This window comes from Calliphora vicina, chromosome 4, assembly GCF_958450345.1.
Source record: "Calliphora vicina chromosome 4, idCalVici1.1, whole genome shotgun sequence".
NCBI classification, from domain to species: Eukaryota; Metazoa; Arthropoda; class Insecta; order Diptera; family Calliphoridae; genus Calliphora; species Calliphora vicina.
In genome coordinates this window covers 104208876-104234004 of record NC_088783.1, presented here as the reverse complement: position 1 = coordinate 104234004, position 25129 = coordinate 104208876, and the positions used below count along the sequence as shown (strand labels likewise).

General features: G+C 30.7%; 1 protein-coding gene across 1 annotated transcript; it reads left to right on the top strand.

Annotated features, from left to right (window-relative positions):
* Positions 1-14951: 14951 nt before the first annotated feature.
* LOC135957443 (alpha-tocopherol transfer protein-like) lies at positions 14952-23242 on the top strand. Its single transcript, XM_065508186.1, has 6 exons — positions 14952-15160; positions 19575-19734; positions 20832-20913; positions 22462-22791; positions 22852-22988; positions 23061-23242. The coding sequence occupies exons 1-6, from the start codon at positions 15073-15075 to the stop codon at positions 23131-23133; spliced, it is 870 nt and encodes a 289-aa protein (XP_065364258.1). The 5' UTR covers positions 14952-15072; the 3' UTR covers positions 23134-23242.
* Positions 23243-25129: the final 1887 nt, after the last annotated feature.

The following is a 25129-nucleotide window of genomic DNA, read 5'->3' as shown; positions in this document are numbered from 1 at the left end:
GTGATATAGTTACAAAGATACTATTTGCAAAATAGCGTCCATGACATATGAATGATAAGTTCTCATGACCTCAGTGAGAGATATTGAAATGAATCGAAGACATAGCATTGACCTGTTCCACCTTTTCTTAATGTCATCCGATTCTTAAATGTCATCGATCACCAATACAACACAAGATGCCGAGCACAAGGAAGATTCAAAGTTGAACGCTTTCATAACGATTATGGCCGACATACTCTATCTTCAATTTGCAACAAAATTCCAATAATTATTTTAAATTAATGAATTTAAAAGAAAAAAACTCTTAAAAAATTACTTTATAAATTCGCAATAAATATACATTGTTAAATTACACTAGTTTACAAATCAAACATTTTTCATTGCTCATGGAATGAAACTTATATTTTTGAGAAGAGCTAGGGACGCTTGTTAATTGACCATTTTTTGTTTCCCACCTATACGTCAAAATTTTGAGATATATGGGTTTTTATTTGTTACCTGCCCTGAGTACTACTAATGCATACTGTAGTGTACCGAATTGTAGTAATTAAGTATTTACATCGTTTTTGGGTACTCAACACTCTGGTGAAGCTGCTAGATACTTTCAGAGTTGTATTCTTTTGACAAATTCCAAAAAAATGAACGGGAAAAAAATAAATACGGTTTAAAAGTACGTCTTTCCTGTAGATAAACGTTAATAAATCGCTGTTAAATACAAATTTCTAAAGTAAAAACTATATCAAAATGTCTTCTAGAAAGTGTAAAATAAACCCAGACCATTTTTGTTTTATTTGCAGAAAAATTATTCAGTCAAATCGAGGTTTTCCTATAACACAAACACTGCAAAATGCTTATTTACATACATTAAATTATTTCGTAAAAGCTTTAGATAAGACAAAACAAGCATTTCAATATTTATGCAGCGTGTTCTCGAGTCTTTCTGAGGCTAAACTAAATGATGGGATATTTGTGGGTCCGTAAATAAGAAAAATTTTGGTTGATACCAAATTTGAGTGTCTATTAACCGGTGTTGATAATGCAGCATGGAATTCTTTTAAACTTGTTGTTCAAGAATTTTTGGGGAATAAGAAAAGTCAAAATTACAGAGATATTGTTGCAAATTTATTACATAATTTTGAACAGATGGGTGTAAATATATCCCTCAAGATTCACTATTTAGATTCTCATGTGGATTTTTTCCCGGAAAACCTCGGACACATGAGTGACGAACATGGAGAGCGTTTCCATTAAGATTTGAAGTTTTTCGAGAGGAATTATCAAGGTTTTTGGGATCAGAATATGCTAGGAGACTACTGTTGAAGTGTCGTGAGGGAGACAAATGAAAATAATTATAAAAAGAGGACTAAACACTTCACATTTAATTTTTTTGTAGTAATTTAATGTACATTTTTATATGTTTCGTTTTTAATAAATATCTCAAAAGTTTGACGTCCAGGATTTTTTTTATATTTTTTCCAAAGTTAGAAGACCTTAATACACAAATCCCCATATGTTTCAATTCATGAGCAAAAACCTTGTAAACTAGTGTTATTTTTCATATATTGTATTATACTTATTTTCAACTGCTGGCAAGCCGCATGGCTTAGTGGGTTACTGAATTAATTAAATAATTATAAAGAAAATGGAGTTATGATATATATTGTCAAACTTATGATAAATAATGAAATAAATAAACTTACTTTTTAAAAAGTTCAGTTCTAGTTTAGTTCTAGTTCTAGTTCAGTTCTAGTTCAGTTCTAGTTCAGTTCTAGTTCAGTTCTAGTTCAGTTCTAGTTCAGTTCTAGTTCAGTTCTAGTTCAGTTCTAGTTCAGTTCTAGTTCAGTTCTAGTTCAGTTCTAGTTCAGTTCTAGTTCAGTTCTAGTTCAGTTCTAGTTCAGTTCTAGTTCAGTTCTAGTTCAGTTCTAGTTCAGTTCTAGTTCAGTTCTAGTTCAGTTCTAGTTCAGTTCTAGTTCTAGTTCAGTTCTAGTTCAGTTCTAGTTCAGTTCTAGTTCAGTTCTAGTTCTAGTTCAGTTCTAGTTCAGTTCTAGTTCAGTTCTAGTTCAGTTCTAGTTCAGTTCTAGTTCAGTTCTAGTTCAGTTCTAGTTCAGTTCTAGTTCAGTTCTAGTTCAGTTCTAGTTCAGTTCTAGTTCAGTTCTAGTTCAGTTCTAGTTCAGTTCTAGTTCAGTTCTAGTTCAGTTCTAGTTCTAGTTCAGTTCTAGTTCAGTTCTAGTTCAGTTCTAGTTCAGTTCTAGTTCAGTTCTAGTTCAGTTCTAGTTCTAGTTCAGTTCTAGTTCAGTTCTAGTTCAGTTCTAGTTCAGTTCTAGTTCAGTTCTAGTTCAGTTCTAGTTCAGTTCTAGTTCAGTTCTAGTTCAGTTCTAGTTCAGTTCTAGTTCAGTTCTAGTTCAGTTCTAGTTCAGTTCTAGTTCAGTTCTAGTTCAGTTCTAGTTCAGTTCTAGTTCAGTTCTAGTTCAGTTCTAGTTCAGTTCTAGTTCAGTTCTAGTTCAGTTCTAGTTCAGTTCTAGTTCAGTTCTAGTTCAGTTCTAGTTCAGTTCTAGTTCAGTTCTAGTTCAGTTCTAGTTCAGTTCTAGTTCAGTTCTAGTTCAGTTCTAGTTCAGTTCTAGTTCAGTTCTAGTTCAGTTCTAGTTCAGTTCTAGTTCAGTTCTAGTTCAGTTCTAGTTCAGTTCTAGTTCAGTTCTAGTTCAGTTCTAGTTCAGTTCTAGTTCAGTTCTAGTTCAGTTCTAGTTCAGTTCTAGTTCAGTTCTAGTTCAGTTCTAGTTCAGTTCTAGTTCAGTTCTAGTTCAGTTCTAGTTCAGTTCTAGTTCAGTTCTAGTTCAGTTCTAGTTCAGTTCTAGTTCAGTTCTAGTTCAGTTCTAGTTCAGTTCTAGTTCAGTTCTAGTTCAGTTCTAGTTCAGTTCTAGTTCAGTTCTAGTTCAGTTCTAGTTCAGTTCTAGTTCAGTTCTAGTTCAGTTCTAGTTCAGTTCTAGTTCAGTTCTAGTTCAGTTCTAGTTCAGTTCTAGTTCAGTTCTAGTTCAGTTCTAGTTCAGTTCTAGTTCAGTTCTAGTTCAGTTCTAGTTCAGTTCTAGTTCAGTTCTAGTTCAGTTCTAGTTCAGTTCTAGTTCAGTTCTAGTTCAGTTCTAGTTCAGTTCTAGTTCAGTTCTAGTTCAGTTCTAGTTCAGTTCTAGTTCAGTTCTAGTTCAGTTCTAGTTCAGTTCTAGTTCAGTTCTAGTTCAGTTCTAGTTCAGTTCTAGTTCAGTTCTAGTTCAGTTCTAGTTCAGTTCTAGTTCAGTTCTAGTTCAGTTCTAGTTCAGTTCTAGTTCAGTTCTAGTTCAGTTCTAGTTCAGTTCTAGTTCAGTTCTAGTTCAGTTCTAGTTCAGTTCTAGTTCAGTTCTAGTTCAGTTCTAGTTCAGTTCTAGTTCAGTTCTAGTTCAGTTCTAGTTCAGTTCTAGTTCAGTTCTAGTTCAGTTCTAGTTCAGTTCTAGTTCAGTTCTAGTTCAGTTCTAGTTCAGTTCTAGTTCAGTTCTAGTTCAGTTCTAGTTCAGTTCTAGTTCAGTTCTAGTTCAGTTCTAGTTCAGTTCTAGTTCAGTTCTAGTTCAGTTCTAGTTCAGTTCTAGTTCAGTTCTAGTTCAGTTCTAGTTCAGTTCTAGTTCAGTTCTAGTTCAGTTCTAGTTCAGTTCTAGTTCAGTTCTAGTTCAGTTCTAGTTCAGTTCTAGTTCACATAGAGAGGCATATCCTACCAATGGGCTATTGAAAGGTATAAATTACATTTATGAGCTTCCTGAAAGTGCAGCCTAGCTAAGGATTTTATCAAGAATAATCCCAAAAATATTCCTCAGAAAACTTAATAGTCGAGCAGTTAAAAGACGTCTTGATAAGTCTCAACGATCGGCATCATGTAAATGATCGGGTTAGTTGTCAGACCACTTTCCTTGCAACTTTCGATTAGTTACATAGATATAACCAGATCAACGGCTATAATACGCCTCCTTGTGGACAACCCCTGATCAAACTTAACGACGCTGAATGTCAGCATCTCCTGCATCCAGTTCCTATTATTAACGCTTGGTCAATTGCTTCATATAGCATATTAAGAGTTTTATCAAGAATAATCCCAAAAATACTCCTCAGAAAACTTAATAGTCGAGCAGTTAAAAGTCGTCTTGTTAAGTCTCAACAATTTGCGTCCTGTAAATGGCATAGGATAGTCTTGATCGGGTAAGTTGTCAGAGCACATTCCTCGCTGAATATGTTTGGAAACCATTAAGTTTCTCCAGCCGACTACTACCTTGGGGAAAACCTCTGGTCATACATATCATGTAAGCATTAAAATAGAAGGTTTGTTTGTATGTTTGTATGTCAATAAATACACACAGGACTATATTACAGTCTTCTAAATGGAACAATGATTAATTTTAAGCCTACTTTGCTAGCACCATTTAGATTCATCGTCAACCTGATTGTCGGCGTAACCATATTTTGGGAAGCCCCAGTCATTAAGTTTATCCAGCTGACTATCGATATCTGGATCCACAGTAGATGCAGAAAGCCATCTTGTGGAAAACCTCTGGTCAAACTTAATGACGCTAGATTTCAGCAACTCCTCCAAGAGAAAAGAGCTTAATTTGATCGGTCGGTAAGATTTTAACAATTCTTCATTCATGAAGACCAGTTTGATCCTTCGACAAGTCTTTGGGCTTATATATTAATTCCTGTTATTCCTTTAAGGAGCATAGTGTTCGTTCCATTCGGATCTGTTTTCCTTATATAAATGTTTAATAGTTTGTCCACGGTATCCAAGAAAAAAAAGCTTAGTTTGATCGGTCGGTAATTTTTCTTAAAGTCTTTGGATTTCATGCAACGATAATGTCGTATCTGTCTCAATAGAATACGTTCCTCCCTGAATACCTTATCAGCCAGACTTTTGTGTCAGTTATTAAACAATGGTAACCACGAAGATGGTGGATTCATGTTCACAATAAGTACCCAAGAAAAGTTTAAAATTCTGTCTTATCGACTCAGTGCAAGTGTCTTGCGCATATTTTAACATACAGAGACCATTTGGATGATCGGCTTCGAAAGGTTGTCTTTTCATAATAGTGTAGCCATGTATACATATATATAGCCTCGGCTATATTCGTTAATATTTGGAAGAAAAAGCATGTGGAAACTGGTACTGGCAGTACCAATTTCAGTATTTTTTTTTTCTTTAAAAACGTGTAAAATTTTTTATTCAGAAAATTGATTTTTCAGGCGAAACTATATTAAATTTTAACGATCCGGATGGCTTTAGAGACTTCTGATAATGGCTTTCCTAATGGTTTGGGTTGTATTTAGCTCCAGTGTGTATGGATTCCCTCAACTAGAATGAATAATTTGAAGTCTCAAATCAATAAGACCAAAAGATTCTTATCTGAAAAAGGTGTGAGCAACAAATATTTTAGACAATAGGACCAATTAATACTATGTGAAATATTGGATAAATAGAAAAAAATTTTGCCTCATGGAATAACAAAGGTGACAAAATAGTCTCAAATAGTGGAAAGGCTAGGGCAGAATAATTGTCTCAACGTTTAAACTTCCTTCTCATTCTGAAAACTTCTGAAGAAATCATTATATGAGAAATTTTCTAAGTGCATTCCATACATGCTCGTCAAATACGTCGTCAAGCCATATGGCCCTCGTCTTCATACTGGTAGTCTTTGAGTCTTCCTTGAATCATATATTTACACATACTGCGCACCTTAGTGACTGAGTATCGTGTAGATCGTTAAGAGATGCCCTGCATTCAAGACACTCCAGTCATAGTTCGTGCAATATAAAAGCCCCCACACGCGTGTTTTTTCGTCCTTCAGATATAATTGAAGACCTCAAATGGATTCCTATATGTTTATTTTCGTGTTACTGGTACATTGTTATAGAAATTTGGATTCAAACTCTTTAAGGATAGAATATATTTAATTTCATAACTATGAGTTCATGGGGGAGTTAGTTCCTCTTTTGTTTTACTATCTAGATCGATACGAAGAAGCCTCAGGCATTTGTCCCCAATTCATACTCTGGCTCCATGTTGCCGTTGTTGTGAGTATTAGGCAGAGTTTTAGAGCAACTCTGTTTGCCATAAGATGAGGAGGCAACCAGTTCATAATGCAAAAAGAGCCTTTGACACTATCGTGAGTATTGCACCTGTAATTAAAAGTTCAAATATTTTACCACATTTTAATCGAAAAGTTTTTAAGGTGTTTCTTCAACTTTTCCAACAACCCTTTTATAATATCTGTTATTATATATTGTAGGCATGAGAATACATATTTAAAATTAGTAACAGTCTTTATATAAAAATATTGTAAATAAAAATTAAAATTTAAATAAGAATATATACTTAAATACATTTAATTATAACAATAATGATTACACGATCATTAATAACATGTTAGTTAACATTTTGAATCAATACTATTGTCAATAATATTTTTAGGAGAAATGAAATTAAAAAAAAACCAAACTAAAATAAAATTTTAAATTAAGTATAATCCAATCAAAATCCATTACAAACCACCAACATTATTAAACCATGTTTAAATGTTTATATCAATGTTGGATGATTTTGATCTATAAAATAAAAAAATATAAATTGTATTATAATTGTTTTATATATTAAAAAAACAGAAATACTGAACATATAAGATTATTTATTTATAATAATTATAAATTTGATAAATGTTATTAAATAATAATGAATGAATTATATAGTAATTAAGTATTACAAATAAATAAATGAAAAAAAAAATAAAGAAAGTAAACAAAATAAAGTAATTGTTGTTGAAAACATATTAAAATATAGAAAAACTGTTTTATTTCTTTTTAATAATAGACTAACATGTATATATAAGACAAGTAACCAATTAGGTAGCTATGAGTTGTAACTGGCGTTGACTACCTTTTACCAGTGTTTAAAAAGCTACGATAACTAACAAATTTTTAACTGTTGCTACAACTACTGCTTCAAAAAAGTGTATGTAGCGATAGCAGTAGCATTTGTCTTTTTTCGTTTTCTTGTTTTTTTAAAACAATTGCTACCTTCAAAATATAAAAGTCTTAACAGAGCAGTAGTAATAAAACATGAATTGTAAATAGAGTAGTAGTAATTTTTAAGGTAGCAGTAAAGTAGCAGTTGATGCAGCAGTTAAGGTAGCAATAAAAGTAGTCAAAAAAGAAAATCTTCAGTCATAATACCAAAATTGACAGAATTAAACACTGTGTGTTGTTTTTGTTTTGAGAGAGTTTGAAAGAATTATTCGATTTTATTCGTCTCAGATGTTCGTGTTCCTAACAGAAAGATCGTGTTTTCTGTGTGTATAACAAAAAAGCCGAACTTTTGTTTACAACACGACCAACTTACGCTGAAGATTTTTATTTTTGACTTATTTTATTGCTATCTCAACTGCTACTTAGCTGCTACTTCAACTGCTACTTCTTCTACTACCTCAACTGCTACTTCTATTACTACTAAATTTTAAAAGTAGCAGAATTAATAGAAAACTTTTTTTTTTTTAATGATACATCAAAACTTTTTCTTTTTTAAGGTAGCAATAGAAAATAAATTACTCTGTTACTTTTAAATTTTTCTTTTATTAGTACTACTACAACTACTGCTACCAAAATGTGAAGGTAGCAGTAGTAGTAGTAATTATTGACTCCGAGTTTTTATAATTTTTTAACTAGACTACTTGTGTTTTTTCGTTGCTACTGCTACTTGTAGTCTAGTTTTTTAAACACTGCTTTTTACCAGCTATCGGACAGTCTCTTTGTTATCTACTATGTAGGGTAAATTTACTTCGGACTAGGATTACATGAACTACCATCGTTAAATCGTTACTCAAAAAGTGATTCTGAGTCGATTGTGGTGAAGAGTATAAACATTTGCGTCTATAAATTGGCATCAGCGATGGAAAAGTTGAATTGATCGTACCATTTTTTTATTCTATTTCATATTAAAAGGTACCTAGTACTCCTGCGATTCATTTTATAATTTTTTATTCAGTATAAGAGTTAAACAGTATTTTCTGTAGAAATCTTCAATATAATAGGAAGGAAACCAAATTTTTCGAAAGGCATCGAACCTTACCTCTTCCAAATTTGTTAAAACTTGGTATTAGAGTATCCAAAACCTAAACCGAAAACCGGTCAACCGGTTTTTTCATCTTTGTAAACTCCACCGGTTTCGGTTTTTTTTAACTTTTCGGTTTTTTGACTAACCCGTTTTTGTAAGACGGTTAACCGGTTTTAATGAAATATATTTTCTAAAGCTCATTCAAACATATTTATGAAAAACTTTGATACCATTTTTAAAAATATTGATTTATTTTACAGAAAATTGTAGCATTTGACAACATTTTGTAAAAGATATAAAGTAATTGCATAAAGAATTAAAAAATGCTAAATTTCCAAATTTAAAATTTTTTTTTTTAAAAATTATTTTTAAAAATTTTTTCTATTTTCGATTTTTAGATAAACAAAATTTAAAATTTTTTTCAAAATTGTTTTTCAAATTTTTTTTTTATTTTCGAAATTGTTTTTTTTTTATTTATTTTAAAAAAGATTTTTCCAATTTTTTTTTTAATTTATTGAAAATAAAAATTATAACAAAAAATTTGGGTGAAAAAAATCCGGGTTAAAAAATATTTTTCCCGATTTTGACCCATTGTAGGTCCAACTTACTATAGCCTTATACAGTGTTGGCCAGGTAATTAAGACAAAAATTGTTTGCTAAATTCCATGTAATTGTCAATTATTTTTTCAAATATTTCCACAAATATATATGCATAAGGACTGTTTTAACCAGAGATCGAAAATAACTCGTCCATATACCAAAAAACCCAAATTGTGATTTATATTTTTATGATAAAAATAAATCACTGAAAATAACAGTTATAAAATGATTTTTATTTAAATGGTTTAGTATGACTTTATTCGTTTTTGTTGTTTTTTAATGGTTTGGTGTGAGATAAACAATTCATTTGTTCTTGTTCTTAATAACTGTTACTTTCTCTTTTATTTACATACAATAACATATTATTAGTAATGTTTAACAAATTATGGAAATAATATGATAAGCATGAAGTAATGAAGTCTGGGTAAAATAAATGAGAATTTTTATTTAAATTGTTATTAATCTTTTGATAAATTTAATATATTTAAGCGTTGATTTTCATCAAATGAATTTTTGCGATTTATTTTTCATGTTCGCAAATAAAAGTCACAAGCTGACCTTTACGAAAAAAAATAAATTATAAATCACTCATCCAGATTATTTGTGTTTGTTTCTTTTCTGTTTCTCTCAACCCCAAACCTAAAATGTTCTCGAATAAATCATTCTCTCAGTGATATATAACAAAAAATTATTTTTAAATGGATGCGAATGTGAAGATTTTTCTACAACTTGACCAAACAAATTTTTTTTTAAATAAACATATTTCTCACATTTATATCAGTATATTTTTATTATTATAAAATATTCGGACCAAATTTCGTATTTTTAGTTCCATTAGTTTCGGTCATATCATGTTATTAACAGCGGATGTTCGCTGAAGTGGGTTTTACCGTTTTTTACCAATTTTTCCAAACATTTTTGAGAAACTAGAAACACTAATAATAAATTTCATACCCTTAGAGGTCCTTTTATTTTGGCACTATCGCACTTAAAATTCAGTTGATGAAAAAATATGTATATGTACATCATTGCAATGGACTTTGAAATATCTGTCATTAGATATCCATTTTGTCTATATTAATGACTTAGTAATACAGATATAGATCAAAAGTCGAGATTATCTCAGCCGTTTATGGACCGATTTTGGCGATTTTAAATTGATTTGATATTGATGCATGAATCATGTATGTAAGTTATTTAGGGGCTACGGAAACTTGATTTCACACGGACAAACGGACATGGCTATATCGACTTCGCTATCTATAACGATCCAGAATATATGTACATATATATGCACTTTGTGGGGTCGCAGATGAAAAATGTAGAAATTACAAACGGAATGGCAAACTTTTATATAACTGCCACTCATGATGAAGAGTGGCATAATAAAATTTTTAATGCAGTTTTATATTAAAATTCTGTAAGCGATTTAATGTTGATGAAGGCTTTCATTTTAAACATCCACCAGAGTAAAGGAATATATGTTGAATATTTGGTGAACCAACAAGGAAATTGAAACCACGAAGTTTCCATCTGTTTCGTCCAGGCGTGGATCCAGAGGAAGTGAAATATTAATATAAAAAAATTTTTTTTAACATTGATATTGTTACGTTTTAACTATTTCAAAACGTTTGGTTTATTTCCTTTAAATAAACCGGATACTTTTGATTGCAAATAAAAGCCGTTTAGTAGTTTGAAAATTGTAACAACTCTTTATTTATTTAAAATGTACAACAACAGAATTAAATAGTCACTCAATGTTTTTTTTATACACGTTTATAACTTCTCAGAAATACAGACACTTTATAATGTATACGAATTCACTTGAAAAATACAGCACACTTTAAGGCACTCAGTTGATGTTTATTCAAATAGCGTCTCTGATAAACTCACTCACGACTGCAACCTCTGCCACTATTTATAACACTGCCATCTGCACTCTAGATTGTTCTTTAACTGTCAAAATTCGAATACTCTAGATCTTACTAATACATTTAACTAAATATTCGAATTTGGATACAGCGCTGCCAACTTACGATCAAATCAACTGAAAGCTTTTATTTAATAATGCCCACAAATATGTTACAGTTTGCCATTACAGCACTGTTATTTGAAAGCATTATGCTACTTTTAAATCAGCCCTTAAAATCGTTATATTTGAATTCAAGTACAATTTCGTAAGAATATGATATATGGCGCACCATTTATCTAAATAAACGAAAATCTGGGCTATATATAAATAGAAGCATTTTTAAGTCTCAAAATTATTTATGTTAGGAATCTGTAACATAAAATATGTATTTATGTTAATTAAATAAAACTAACAAAACCGAATAGAGCAATAATATAAATCATAATATTTGGTTTTAATTTAAACGCAAACGCCTCCAAGCAATCGATTCCATAGTTACAGTAGTCTGTAAAGCATCTGCAGCATACAGCAAACTGTTGAGTACACTGTCTTCGACCGTAAAAGTGATTATAAGTACAACCCCGCCAAAACACTGCTCTTCTATTCAACTTAATGTCTTCGTTACCCCATTGGCCCTTCATAATTGCGCAGCCATCATCACAAAGTATACGTTTTATACTTCCATCCGTTTCATTAAATCTGGGTATTTCATCACAATAATTATCATATTGGGAGTTGCAATGGTAGCACTTATATCCTTCTGCTATATACATAGAATTATTGATATTATTTATCTAGATATCCAAAAATATATACGTACTTTGTCTTCCACTATAAAAGGATACTATAATTAGTATTTTCACAAGAAATTGCGACATTTTTCAATTCAAATTTTTTGAATATTATTTGTAATAATGAATGAATTTTTCAATTTGTGTCTAGGGTTAACCCGCTATACGTTTCAATATAATACAAAAACAAGTAAGAGAGCTTTATTCGGCTGTGCCGAATCTTATATACCCTTCACCAAATTATACTTCAAAATAAAAATTGTAAATATTTTTAGGTAAAAAAATTTTATTTTTTTTCCAGTTTTTTCTATTTTTCGAAAAAAAATTTACGAATTGTTTTTTTTAATTTTTTAGATTTTATAAAATTATTTTTTTTAATATTTAGCGAAAAAAAATTTTGGTGAAAAAAAAAATTTTGGATTAAAAAATATTTTTTCCGATTTTGACCCATTGTAGGTCAAACTTACTATGGTTTTATATACGTCATTGCAAAGGTTTTTGAAATATCTATCATTAGATATTAGGTCAAAAATCGAGGTTGTCCTGGTTTTTTCCTCATATCTTAGCCATTTGTGGACCGATTTAGCTGATAGCAAACTTCACGAAAGCATGTCTGACATAATTATTGAAGATTTGGAACCCAAAGATATCTGGGGTCTTCAGAAATTAATTTCAACAGACAGACGGACAGACAGACATGGCTTAATCGACTCCGCTATCTATAAGGATCCGGAATATATATACATACTGACTGTTTCATCATCGCACAGCCCAAACGACTGAAGCTAGAATCATGAAATTTTAACTGTGGGTTCCTCCCTCCCCAAAACGATCCGATAAGAAGGGATTTTTGGAAATTCGAACGTTTAGGGGGTAAAAATGGGTAAAAACGGGTAAATTTGGTAACCTTATATCTTAAAAACAAATAAAGATACAAAAAAACTTAAAATTGCATGTTACTCCATTCAAAAAATAAGCTGACAGGTGTTTCGTACTTTTTCGAAATTCGAAACTTTTAGGGGAGAAAACGGGTAAAAACTGTATTTTGGTACTTTTTTGGCACCCTATGTATCTTTTAAACCAATAAACATAGAATCAAATTTTAAATCGTATTCTTTATTTATCAAAAAATAAAAAATATAAGTTTGGTACTTTTTGGAAATTCGAACCCTTAAGGGATAAAAATTGTGTTTATTTTTGGTACTTTTCATAAAATATGTTTTTCTATAATTTGGCATAGACATACGAATATTTTATTATGAGCTCCCACCACGTTACAGAAATTTATTTGAATAAAATTGTACCACCTCAATGGGGATAAAAAGGTACCAAAAATGGGATAAAATCGGGAAAATACATTATATTTGAAATTATTAAGCCAATTTTGATAATTTTTTTAACATTGGTTCCTGGATTCATAAAAAAATTAACTAACAGAATGTTATTCGAGTACCAAAGTGTATATTGGGCCAAATCCGGGTAAACAGTTTGGTACTTTTTTTTAAACATATTTATTCTTGGGCACATTAACACAGATTTTAATATTTTGAGACATGCCTGTAGCATAAACAATTTTGGCAAAATGGGATATTTTTAAATTTCAAACTTGAGGGGTGTTCAAGCAAGAAAAGGGAAATTGGTACTTTTCTCCTAATGGTACTTTTTTAACATTTTAAATTATTTCAGTTATCGACATTAAAGTTAGCTGATATGTATCTGAGTGAAGTTAGTGTTAGGAATAGGGTATAATGGTACTTTTTTGAAATTTCTATAACAATGGACTTAGAAACATGAAATTAAACATATATGGTCCTAAGTGAGTGAGAATTCTAGGGGGAAACTTTTTGGTACTTTTTCTTTATTGGAATGGTACTTTTTGTAATTTCTTCACCAATGAACCTAGAAACATGAAATAAAGCTTATATGGACCAGAGTGAGTGGGAATCCACAAGTGACTGCTTTTTGGTACTTTTTCTATATTCTAATGGTACTTTTTTGAATTTTCTATAACTATGGACTTAGAAACATGAAATTAAGCATATATGGTCCTAAGTAAGTGAAAATTCTAGGGGGAGACTTTTTGGTACTTTTTCTATTTCTAATGGTACTTTTTTGAATTTCTTCACCAATGAACATAGAAACATGAAATAAAGCTTAAATGTGAGTGAGTGGGTAACCACAAGTGGGGGCTTTTTGGTACTTTTTATATATTCTAATGGTACTTTTTGAATTTTCTGCAATAATGGACATAGAAATATGAAAAGTTAGACATTTACAATCAGATTCACAAAGGGAGACTTAATAGTACTAATATTTCACTACTATTTCACACTTCTAATTGGGGTGGCGAAGCGCACCGGGTCAGCTAGTAGGAAATAAAAATATGAAAAAAGTATGACAATAACTCTTATAGTTTTTCCGTACCTGTGATTAAATTTTTGCGATTTTCGAGAACTAATTATTTGGCCATATTGTTGCGAATGATACCAATTTCCTTACTGTTATGAATTTTAAGTAATATGAATTTTAGTAATACAGTCTGAAAGTTCTACTAAAATCGGCAAACGTTAACCCTTAAACATAACCTTGAAAAACAACTTTAACCCTGAAAACTATCTTGCTGAACTTTTGAAAAAATGTGTATGCAGTATGCAGAAGATTGCAAGAAACATTTTGTAATCCCAATAGGTTATATTTCAATTTATCATGTGATGACAACAGAACCCTGGAATCAAATGGTATTCTATATTTTTGAGTCCATGAAAAATTTCTTACTTTTCAGATATACTTACAATAAAACGATTTATATAAAACGCCGCGGAAAATTTATCGTAAATTATTTATTAATATCTATTATTAAAAAGAATAAAAACTTAAGAAAACAAAAATGAAATTGGCAAAAACTATTCAAAAACAAAAAAGTTATAATTGTTCAAAGTTAGTGAACATGCAGCGGGTAGAAATTGGATTTTTATTTTCTGTAATAAACACGACATTTGGAGCACCATTACTTTGTGTTGGTTCACATTTCTTCACTTTGATATGCATTTATTTATTATTTGGACAATTGTCTCTCATACTCAATTGAAACTTAAGGAAAAAAACACAAACAAAATTATGACTTTAGTCCCCCTAAATTGGCAAAATCTGACACTGTGCACCGCCGTGGTGGACCGGGATATTCTACGGAACCAATTTTGATATTAAAAATCAGCAAAATCGGTCCAAAAACTACTATATAGGTTTTTAGACATATTTTTGTCTATATCTCAGATAATAACATTTATACATAAATAATAATTAATACTTCAAATGAAAGGTATTTTCAAAGATTTATAAATTGCATAGACAATTTGGCTAATTTTGAAAATAATCTTTAGAAATAATATAGTTTTTGAGTTTCACTCAAAGCAATTACAATTTTCAGTCGAACATTTTTCATTTCACTACAAACCACTGTGTCTAATAAAATATTTGTTGATCGTCATCGAAATAGTAAATTCGTTCAACGGCAAAACTGAATTTAGTCGTTTACAAATCGTTGAGTGAACAAGTGTAGTTTATTTATTACTTTATTAAATTTTATTTGTTATTGTTCATATGTAGTTTTTATCAAAACTAAATTCAAAGAAACATATAAAAATTTGTTCAAATTAGTCACTATGACAAGTGAAATAACGATATTGCATGAAAAACTGGAACATTTGAAACAATGGTTTAAAGAAAATCCAAAATTACCCACTGAAATTAGTATGTAAATTAAAGATCATCCACAATGTCTATCTATATATAATATAAGATCACTTATTATTTATATATTTTAATTGAGTAAATTTGTAATTAAATCATTTGTTATTTGTAATTGTAATCATTGCCAAAGGTCAGTGTTAAATTTGCAATAATCTTCTTATCCAAATGTGTGTTTGTTCTCCCTCCATATGCCTGAAACGTAATAAGTTTACTTATTTTTTGTTCTATTAAAAAAAAATAATAATAAAATACGAGTATTATACATTTATTTCTAATCAGATGTTTAAGTTTATTTGTACTTAGAAGTCATAGTAAATATGTATACGAGGTGTGCTCTAATGATTTCGAGATAAATAGTGTTTGTTGCTATAATTAAAAATGTGTACAAATTGTGATTAATGTTTTTAAAATATCATATTTGAGTTTAAATTCTAAATTTATTATCTGGCAACCCACAGTGCTTGGCCTGTTAGGCAAAAATAAACAAAAAGATATCTTTATATAAAAAAGAATAACGTGAGTGGCTGATTCATTCATTACACTGTGTGTAAATTTTTTGAGTCATGGAAATATAACTATATACGGACATATAATACCCGTATCTCCCAGTTTTACCCAAAGTCATGCACTTTTTTTATGGGCCCCCAAAGATTGGGGGCCTCGGTGCCTTTTTTGCAAAAAAGTTATAATTTTCTCATTCTCATATCTTGCAAACAGTTTGGAATTTTGATTTACTCTCTGAGTTGTAGCCCTTGTCATAAAGAACAAAAATTGTGAACATGGTCCGAATATTTTATAATAATAAAAATATAATGATATAAAGGTTAGAAAATATGTTTATTTAAAAAAAAAAAAATGTTGGTCAAGTTGTAGAAAAATTTTATGTGTTCTTGGTGAATATGTATGAATTTACACAGTTCAATAAAACACACTTGTGTGCTAAAACAGTCCTCATTCATACATATTTGTGGAAATATTTGAAAAAATAATTGACAATCACATGGAATTTAGCAAACAATTTTTGTCTTAAATACCTGGCCAGCACTGTACGTCATTGCAAAGGTCCTTTTTCCTCATATCTCAGCCATTTGTGGACCGATTTTGCTGATTTTAAATAGCAAATTTCTCGAAAGCATGTCTGAAAGAATTATTGCAGATTTGAATGCAGAAGATATCTGGGGTCTTCAAAATATTGATTTCAACACACAGACGGACATGGCTTAATCGACTCCGCTATCTATAAGGATTAAGAATATATACACTTTATAGGGTCGGAAATGAAAAATGTAGAAATTACAAACGGAATGACAAACTTATACATACCCTTCTCACGAAGGTGAAGGGTATAAAAAAGGTGAGGTTGAGATATGTAGTACTTTTTTATAATTCGATATTCTAGGTGTTAAAAGTAGTACCAGTAAAACAACCTTCGTAACTTCTAAAGATCTAATATATAAGGGTATTTCATTAAATAAAACAAAGTGTTTGTGAGATATCATCGACATTTTTTATTGGAAATCACCAAACAGTGATTTTTTCGGGATGAATTGGACGCTATTGGATCCCATTTTGATAAAAACAATTTTATCACTTACACGTGTTGTTGATTCTTATATGCATCCATGTGCATATTTTTTGAAAGTTTTCAAGAAGGCATCAATTTGTATTAGATTTTAATCAATTAAAATTTAATCAATAAAACGTTAAAAGAGTTTTATTATGAAATAATTGTGAATTTCGTAAATCAGCTCATAAACAAGTTCTTATAAATCAGATTATATGCCAGCCATTACTAAACTACTTATATGTAATGCAGGTGGTATGAAGTAGTCATTGAAAAGTAAGCTGTTCAGTAATTGCAAGTCATTACCAAGTTTTTGCTAGGGATGATTAAAATAGACTTTGAAGCTCCGGCCCATACATGGTTGTATTCCATTTTCGGTCGGATATACTTGGAGATTAGATGGAGTGAAGTAATTCCTACAACGTTCTAGAAATCCTAGACCAGCGACATCACATTCGCACGACCCTATTCGCACAATCCCATTCAGAGATTGTCAGAAAGTCCCGATTAAGGGAATCATTCATGTTTTGCCTCATTGCCCCAATCTTCAATAGGCTTGGTCTGTAATTGAATAAATATTAAAGGTAAAGAATTTATACATAGGTTTGGATGTTTGACGTAGAAGGTCGTTTAGAAAAATAAGGAATAGATTGAGAGAAAGAACTGAATTCGTTTGATGAGATGTCATCTATAACAACTCGTATAGTGCGATCTCTGTAAATCGAGAGAAGTTATCACCGACACCAAAACAATAAGTGCCACACTCTATCGAACGCCTTAGAAATATCGAACGCCTTAGAAATATCTACTTTGCCAAAAGGGTAAATGGAACGATACCATTTATCCGACAGGAAGGTTAGCAAGTCTCCCGTTTAGCGTCCTCTACGGAAGTCATACTGGCGGTCGTTAAATAAATGGTTGGACTCCAGATATTTAACCAGATTGAAGTTTACCTTACTTTCCATAACATTGGAAAGTGCAGAACAAATTGATATTGGATATTGATGGATATTGGTAATTTTCAGGGTTATTGGCCTCTTCCTTTTTAGGAATTGGCGTGATATTAGCAACCTTCCAATACACAGGAAATACGATGGCACTATATGAAATGCTGAAAAGTTAGCTAATGAACGAGCTAACGTCGAATAGCACTGCTTCAAGACCAGCGTTGGTATGCCATCTGGCACAGGAGACTTATTTACTTTGAAATCCGATAAAACCCTTTTTACAGTACGATCTCGAAAGAATATATTTTGCATAATCACTAATACTCTTTCGAGTTCGGGCATTGGTTGATAACTTTCCGTCAAGTAAGAATTACTTGAGAATAATTCAGCTAAAGGTTAGCTTTGTCGACCAGGTCAGTGAATGTTTGGTCATCCTTTAAAAGAGTCGGAATTGAGGAGATAGCATTATCCCCGGGGAACAGAAAGAACTCTAGTAAGAAGGCGTTGCAGAAATGAAAGACTTCATTCCCAACATGATTATTTTCTCAACCATTTTCACCATGGCATTGACGTTATTGTCTAGGAAACAAAGTTTCCAATTAAAATGCCGAAAGAAATCGTTGAGCTCAGCCCAACGAGCCTTTTTATAGATAAAAATTTAACGTTTCGTTGCAGTTTGTGAAAAGTTCTGAGAGCAAAAAGGAAGTGGAAATTGTGCAATGATCCGAATTACAGAGAGGTTCATGGATGTTCTTTCATACTTTTCAGGGTGTGAGGTGAGAAAAAGGTCAAGAGTGTTATGTTGGTGCCCTTCAACAAATCAAATGTTGGTTCATTCACTAATTGCGCAAGGTGCATGTGAGCGGCGAATGGCTCAACATATTGGCCAATAGGAGTTGTGAACATTGAAATGACCAGCAACTACAATTTCACTACTCGAACAACTCTCAAGAACCTTCAATTTGGAATTGGAAAGAGCATCAAAGCTTAATAGTGTATATCCCTTCCCGCATTTGGACTTCTATAATGAACCTCGAAGTGCGAATAATGTGCTCTGGTACTTAATTTAACTTTTGTTTGTTGGAAATAAATGACAGTGTCATTATTACTCAATTTTTAATATTATAATTAATCAGTTCTGTCACAGAATTTGTACGAAAGTGGAAATAATCGTATGTCTGCTTTTACACAGAGCAAGTTTTCTTGCGCAAGTCTAAAGTTTATAGGAGAAAGAGGCAAGAAGAAAGAAGAGGGGTACACACTTGCTTGTACTGGCAAGTCTCTTCAATTCTCTTTTGTTTTCTCATTTTCACTATGTCGTCTATTAGGTTTTGACATACAAAATTGAACATAGACTTGCTGTGTGTAAACAGTCGAGCAAGTTTAAAAGGAAATCGAAGAGACTTGCTTCAAGTAAACTTGCTGTGTGTAAAATCAGACTATGTTCCAATAGGTTTAGCTTCTTCAGTTTTCGTAAAAACGTCTGCTATAAGGAGCAACTTACACTCACTCCTTAAAGTATTCATCAAATATTTTAATTTGCATTATTTTATTTCGTCACCTTTTAGAATGTAGAAATTGAAAGGCAGACAGACGAAGTTTGTGGGTGAGGGGTGGAAGAGGTTGAGTGTGTATTACACAGGTTTAGGTTAGTTCAAATTAAATGAGAAAAATGTCTGCCTTTCAATTTCTGCATTGTAAAATTGGACTTACACAATTTTAATTTTTTATTTCCTCTTTTTCATTTGAAAGAATTTTTATTAAAACAATTTACATATATTTAAAATCGGTTTAATATATATGTACATATATATGTCGTAGACTTTCCTATGTAATCAACATACAATAAGTTTCATCTATACGGATTTTTTATGAGTTAAAACTAATTTAATTCTTATTTCAGACACGACCCTATTAAGACGATTTTTGAAGTGCATGAATGGTGATATAGAAGATACTAAACAATTGTTGGAGCTCAATTATCAATTAAGAAATAAAAATGAACATCTGTTTATTAATCGAGATCCCTATGATGAAATGACCCAGAAATCATTTCAGACAGTGTAAGTACGAATGCAAGACCATGGAGACAATTTGTTGACTTTTTCACTCAATAAAAAAATTAATAGATTAAGGTATTTATAAACGGCAATACTGAGTATTAATATTTGTCAAAAACTCAGGTATCATAATACAATTTCATCTTCTAAACAAAAATTGTATTAGATTTTCAAAAAATACAAATCATTTTTTGGATTTACGGTCGGTATTGAAAATTTGTTTAAAACAATTCAAAAACTTTTTATTTTCATATGTATCGGGTATGTATTTATAAAAACAAATAAGGCAAATAAAAATGTCAAGAAAATATAAAATAAAAATAAAATTTTCAGAAAAATATCAATCAACAAAGAAATAAAATATTTGTAATACTATCGTGTAAACAATAAATGTTTTTCGAAACTATTTTTTGAAATACCGACTGATTTCAATAATATTTTAAATTTGAAAAGTGTTAATAGTCAGTATTGCCGTCTATAAATACCTTTAGCAATTAGAGAGTACACTCGAAAGATCTTAGGCCCATTGTGTTACCCTTAAACTGATGTATAATTATTCTTTAGTAATAAAAATCTCCCTGCTTAATCCAAATAACTTCGTAAATAGTGTGGAAACCATTCGGTATATCTGACAAATTTTAGTAGATCCATCAGTGACACACATTTAAAACATTACAGATCATGAAAGAGCCTTAAATCAATATACGAATAAGTGGGGAGAAATGGATTCTACGAAGAATTTTAAGCAACTTTGTCCTAGGTAGGTCTACAGTGGATTTTGACTTCCGCAAATTCAAAATTATTTAGCTTAGGCTTAATTTTTATAACAATTATCTGGTTCTTTTAGCGACTCAGTATTTTGTTTTGATTATCCTTTGTTTTTTATTACTGCGAGAAATACTCATAAAAATCACAGATACGAATGCAGTTTCTTTTTAAACAGAACTTTTTTATTAAAACATTCTCTCCACTTAGGTTTTTGACAACTGAGTTAGGTCCTTGACAGCAGAGTTTCCGATCAATGTGTATTTAAATATGTTTCTAACTCCGAACAATTTATTCGAAATTTAATTCATAAATAATTTTTTTAATATTTATAGTGACATGGTACCACTACCCGGTGTAACGCCCGAAAATTACAAAATCTTATGTTTTCGTTTAACCGAGAAAGATGTCAAAGCGGTAAGTACATCGAGAGATTTCTGAAGAAAAAGTTGCACGATTGTAGGGAATTGTTCATGTTTTGCTTTTGAATTGTTGTTAGTTGTCAAATATTAACCAAGCTTACCCAAGACACTCATCGCAAAAATGCAAATAAATGCAAAAACTCATGTAAAAGTTGCTAAAAACACACTTAAATTATTTTAAAAAAATGAAATATCAGTTATATTTGTATTTATTGGCATTTTCCGATGAGTGCCTTGAGGCATGCTTAAGCATTAGAGGGTTAATATTAAAAGATGCAAGGCACAAATTGATGTGTATAAACATAAAGGGTTACGAAGCAATTTTAAAAGAAAATAGAAATAAAATTGCTGCGATTAATCCCCAATGTAAATATGACAAATTATACAGATATAAATCAGCAGGTTTCAGAAATATGACAATAGAAAACAAACAAAAGAAAATGTCAAAATGGTTGTGGTTTGAAATATATGTATATTTCACACTCGCTTTCACACTATTGAAAATTGTATTATATTAACCATAACCACTGAAAACTGGTTGTAGAATGTCAAAATAACCATACTGTTACATTTTAACCTTTTCAAAACGTTGGTTTATTTCCTTTAAAAAAACCGGATACTTTTGATTGCAAATAAAAGCCGTTTAGTAGTTTGAAAATTGTATCAACTCTTTATTTATTTAAAATGTACAACAACAGAATTAAATCGTCACTCAATGTTTTTTTATACACGTTTATAAATTCGCAGAAATACAGACACACTTTATAATGTACACGAATTCACTTGAAATACACAGCACTCAGTTGATGTTTATTCGAAAAGCGTCTCTGATAAACTCACTAACGACTGCAACCTCTGCCACTATTTATAACACTGCCATCTGCACTCTAGATTGCTCTTTAACTGTCTAGAGCTTTCTAATACATACGCCATCTGTGGTGTACTTTCTACAATGTTCTTTAACTGAATATTCGAATATACGGTCGCAGCAAACAGCGTTGTCATACTTACGATCAATAGTCAACTGAAAGCTTTTATTCAATGTTAATAATGCCCACAGATATGTTACAGTTTGCTATTACTGTATTAATCTGTGGTAAAGATAATCCAAGGCGAATTCATACAAGGTGGTGGCAGTTCAACAAAAACAACAATTGGTCTTAACAAATGTCAAAAAACAAAAATGAAAAATTAAACAAATATGTATTAAAACTTTATATAGTGTAGATAATTGAATAGTGAGGGCTTTACTTATTTTTGTAAAAAATAATTATTTTGTTAATAAGCTTAGAATATGTAGATATTTTAATATAAAAACAAGCTTTGACAATTGTTAGAACCAAAAAGCGAAAAAAAAGTTATCAGCTGTTTAACTGACTCCACCTTGTATAAATTCGCCTTGAGATATTCAAAGCATTTGACTCCATTTACATTAGGGATTAATCGCAGTAATTTTATTTATGTATATTTTCTTTTCAAATTGCTTCAATTTGTAGGCTCTTTTATGTTAAGAATTTTTAGAAATTTTCTTTATATTTTCCAGCAAAATAGCATAGAGGAATGCAAGGCATTCTTTTTGGTGGCTGATGTACGTTTTATATACTCTGATGTGGAAGAAGATTTTGCCAACGATGCTGAAGTTGAGGAAATGGAGTCTTTGGCAAGTGGTGAAATTCATATTGTTGATATAGGCAACTATAGTTTACGTCACATGGCTTCCATGTCACTGATGACAATGCGCACCTATATGAACTTCTTGCAGCATGCGTATCCGGTGCGTTTGAAGGCTATGCACATTATAAATTGTCCCACATATCTAAATCGTATGGTGGCCATTACGCGACCATTTATACATGAAGATGTATTTAAAATGGTATGTATTCATACATTTTTGACTTATTAATGGTCTATTATTTCCATTATACATCAATAGATCCATTTTCACACTGACGGCATTGAGAGCCTTTATGAACATGTGCCTCGTGACATGTTGCCTTCTGAATATGGTGGCAAGGCTGAATCTTTAAGCGTTATCAAATCAAAATGGTGGAATATATTGACCAAAAAAAGGTAAATTTTCCATATCCACTTACTAAATGATACTGAAATTTAATTTAATATATTTTTTATAATATATTTCAGAGATTATCTTGTTGATCCTAATCAATGGGTTGTTGCTAAGAGTGAAACAAAAAGTGGTTGGTTATGGTGGTAAATTGTGATAAAATTGTTAGTTTATAGTATTAAATATTTGTAATAGATTTGTGTTAATTGAAATTGTAATATATAAATGTACATAAATAAGATCTGTTTTTAATAAATAAGTAGTCTGCTTTTACATACAGCAAGTTTTCTTGCCGCAATTCTGAGTTTATAGGACAGAGAGGCAAGAAGAAAGAAGAGTTTTTGACAATTGAGTTAGGTCTATGATAGGTGAGTTTCAGCTCTATGTATTAACGATGTTTCCAAGATTACAGTTTTTCACCTTCGTGAGAAGGGTATATATAAGTTTGTCATTCCGTTTGTGATTTCCACAATATAATTTTCCGACCCTATAAAGTATATATTCTGGATCCTTTTAGATAGCGGAGTCGATTAAGACATGGCCGCCTGTATGTCTGTCTGTCTGTTGAAATCAATTTTCTTAAGTTGAAATCAATTTTCTGTCAGACATGCTTTCAAGAAGTTTCCTATTTAAAATCAGCAAAATGGCTGAGATATGAGGAAAAAACCAGGACAACCTCGATTTTTAACATATTTTTTACCTATATCTGGATTACTAAGTCATTAATATAGACAATATGGATATCTAATGATAAATATTTCAAAGACCTTTTAACCCGATTTTTTTTTCACCAAAAAAAAAATTAAAAATTTTAAAATAACAATTCGAAAAAAAATGTTTGCAAAAAATTAAAAAAAAAAAATTTTGTTTACCTAAAAATATTTAAAATTTGTATTTTGAAGTATAATTTGGTGAAGGGTATATAATATTCGGCATAGCCGAATATATCTCTCTTACTTGTCTTCTAATTACAAAAAGGAGTTGGAGTCATGTTTAATGTATATTTTCAAACATATTGTTACGTTTTAACCTTTTCAAAACGTTGGTTTATTTCCATTAAATAAACCGGATACTTTTGATTGCAAATAAAAGCCGTTTAGTAGTTTAAAAATTGTAACAACTCTTTATTTATTTAAAATGTACAACAACATAATTAAATAGTCACTCAATGTTTTTTTATACACGTTTATAAATTCGCAGAAATACAGACACACTTTATAATGTACACGAATTCACTTGAAAAACACAGCACTCAGTTGATGTTTGTTCGAACTGACTAACTGCAACTGCAACCTCTGCCACTATTTATAACACTGCCATCTGCACTCTAGATTGCTCTTTAACTGTCAAAGCTCGAATATTCTAGATCTTACTAATACATACGCCATCTGTGGTGTACTTTCTACAATGTTCTTTAACTGAATATTCGAATTCGAATATACGGTCGCAGCAAACAGCGTTGCCATACTTACTATCAATGGTCAACTGAAAGCTTTTATTCAATGTTAATAATGCCCACAGATATGTTAAAGTTTGGGCACTGCTATTTGAAAGCATTATGCAACTTTAAATTAGCCGTTAAAATCGTTACATTTGAATTCAAGTACAATTTCGTAACAATATTTTATTTTATAGTTTGACCACATAATCATTACCTCATAAGATCTTATCTTTGAACTACTTAAATAAGTAAATTATATAATTTCAACTCAATATGTGTCTGTCTGTTCGATTATTGTATTTTAATAACAGTTAATACCAAAATAAATGTCTTACTAACTTAGATTAGCTTTTTTTATCAAATTATTATTATTTGCTACCTTATTTATGAAGGATCTATAGAATACTTTGTTATGGACATTGTTTGAAATTGATTAAATATATAAAATAATAATGAAATGGTTTACTGCAATTTATAATAAATATTTACAGTGAAAACTCTCTATAGTGGACAGCTACGAAATCGCCTGAAATTTGTCCATTATTGAGAGGTATCCGCCTAAGGAAGGTCTAATAAAAAAAACTTGATATTTTTTTTAGTTTAATAAACAAAAAGAGATCATTACAATTTCATTTATCTTCCACCAAAAATATATGTAGATTCAAGAATGTCGATTTTTTTGAACCCTCTAAATTTGCTTCTAAA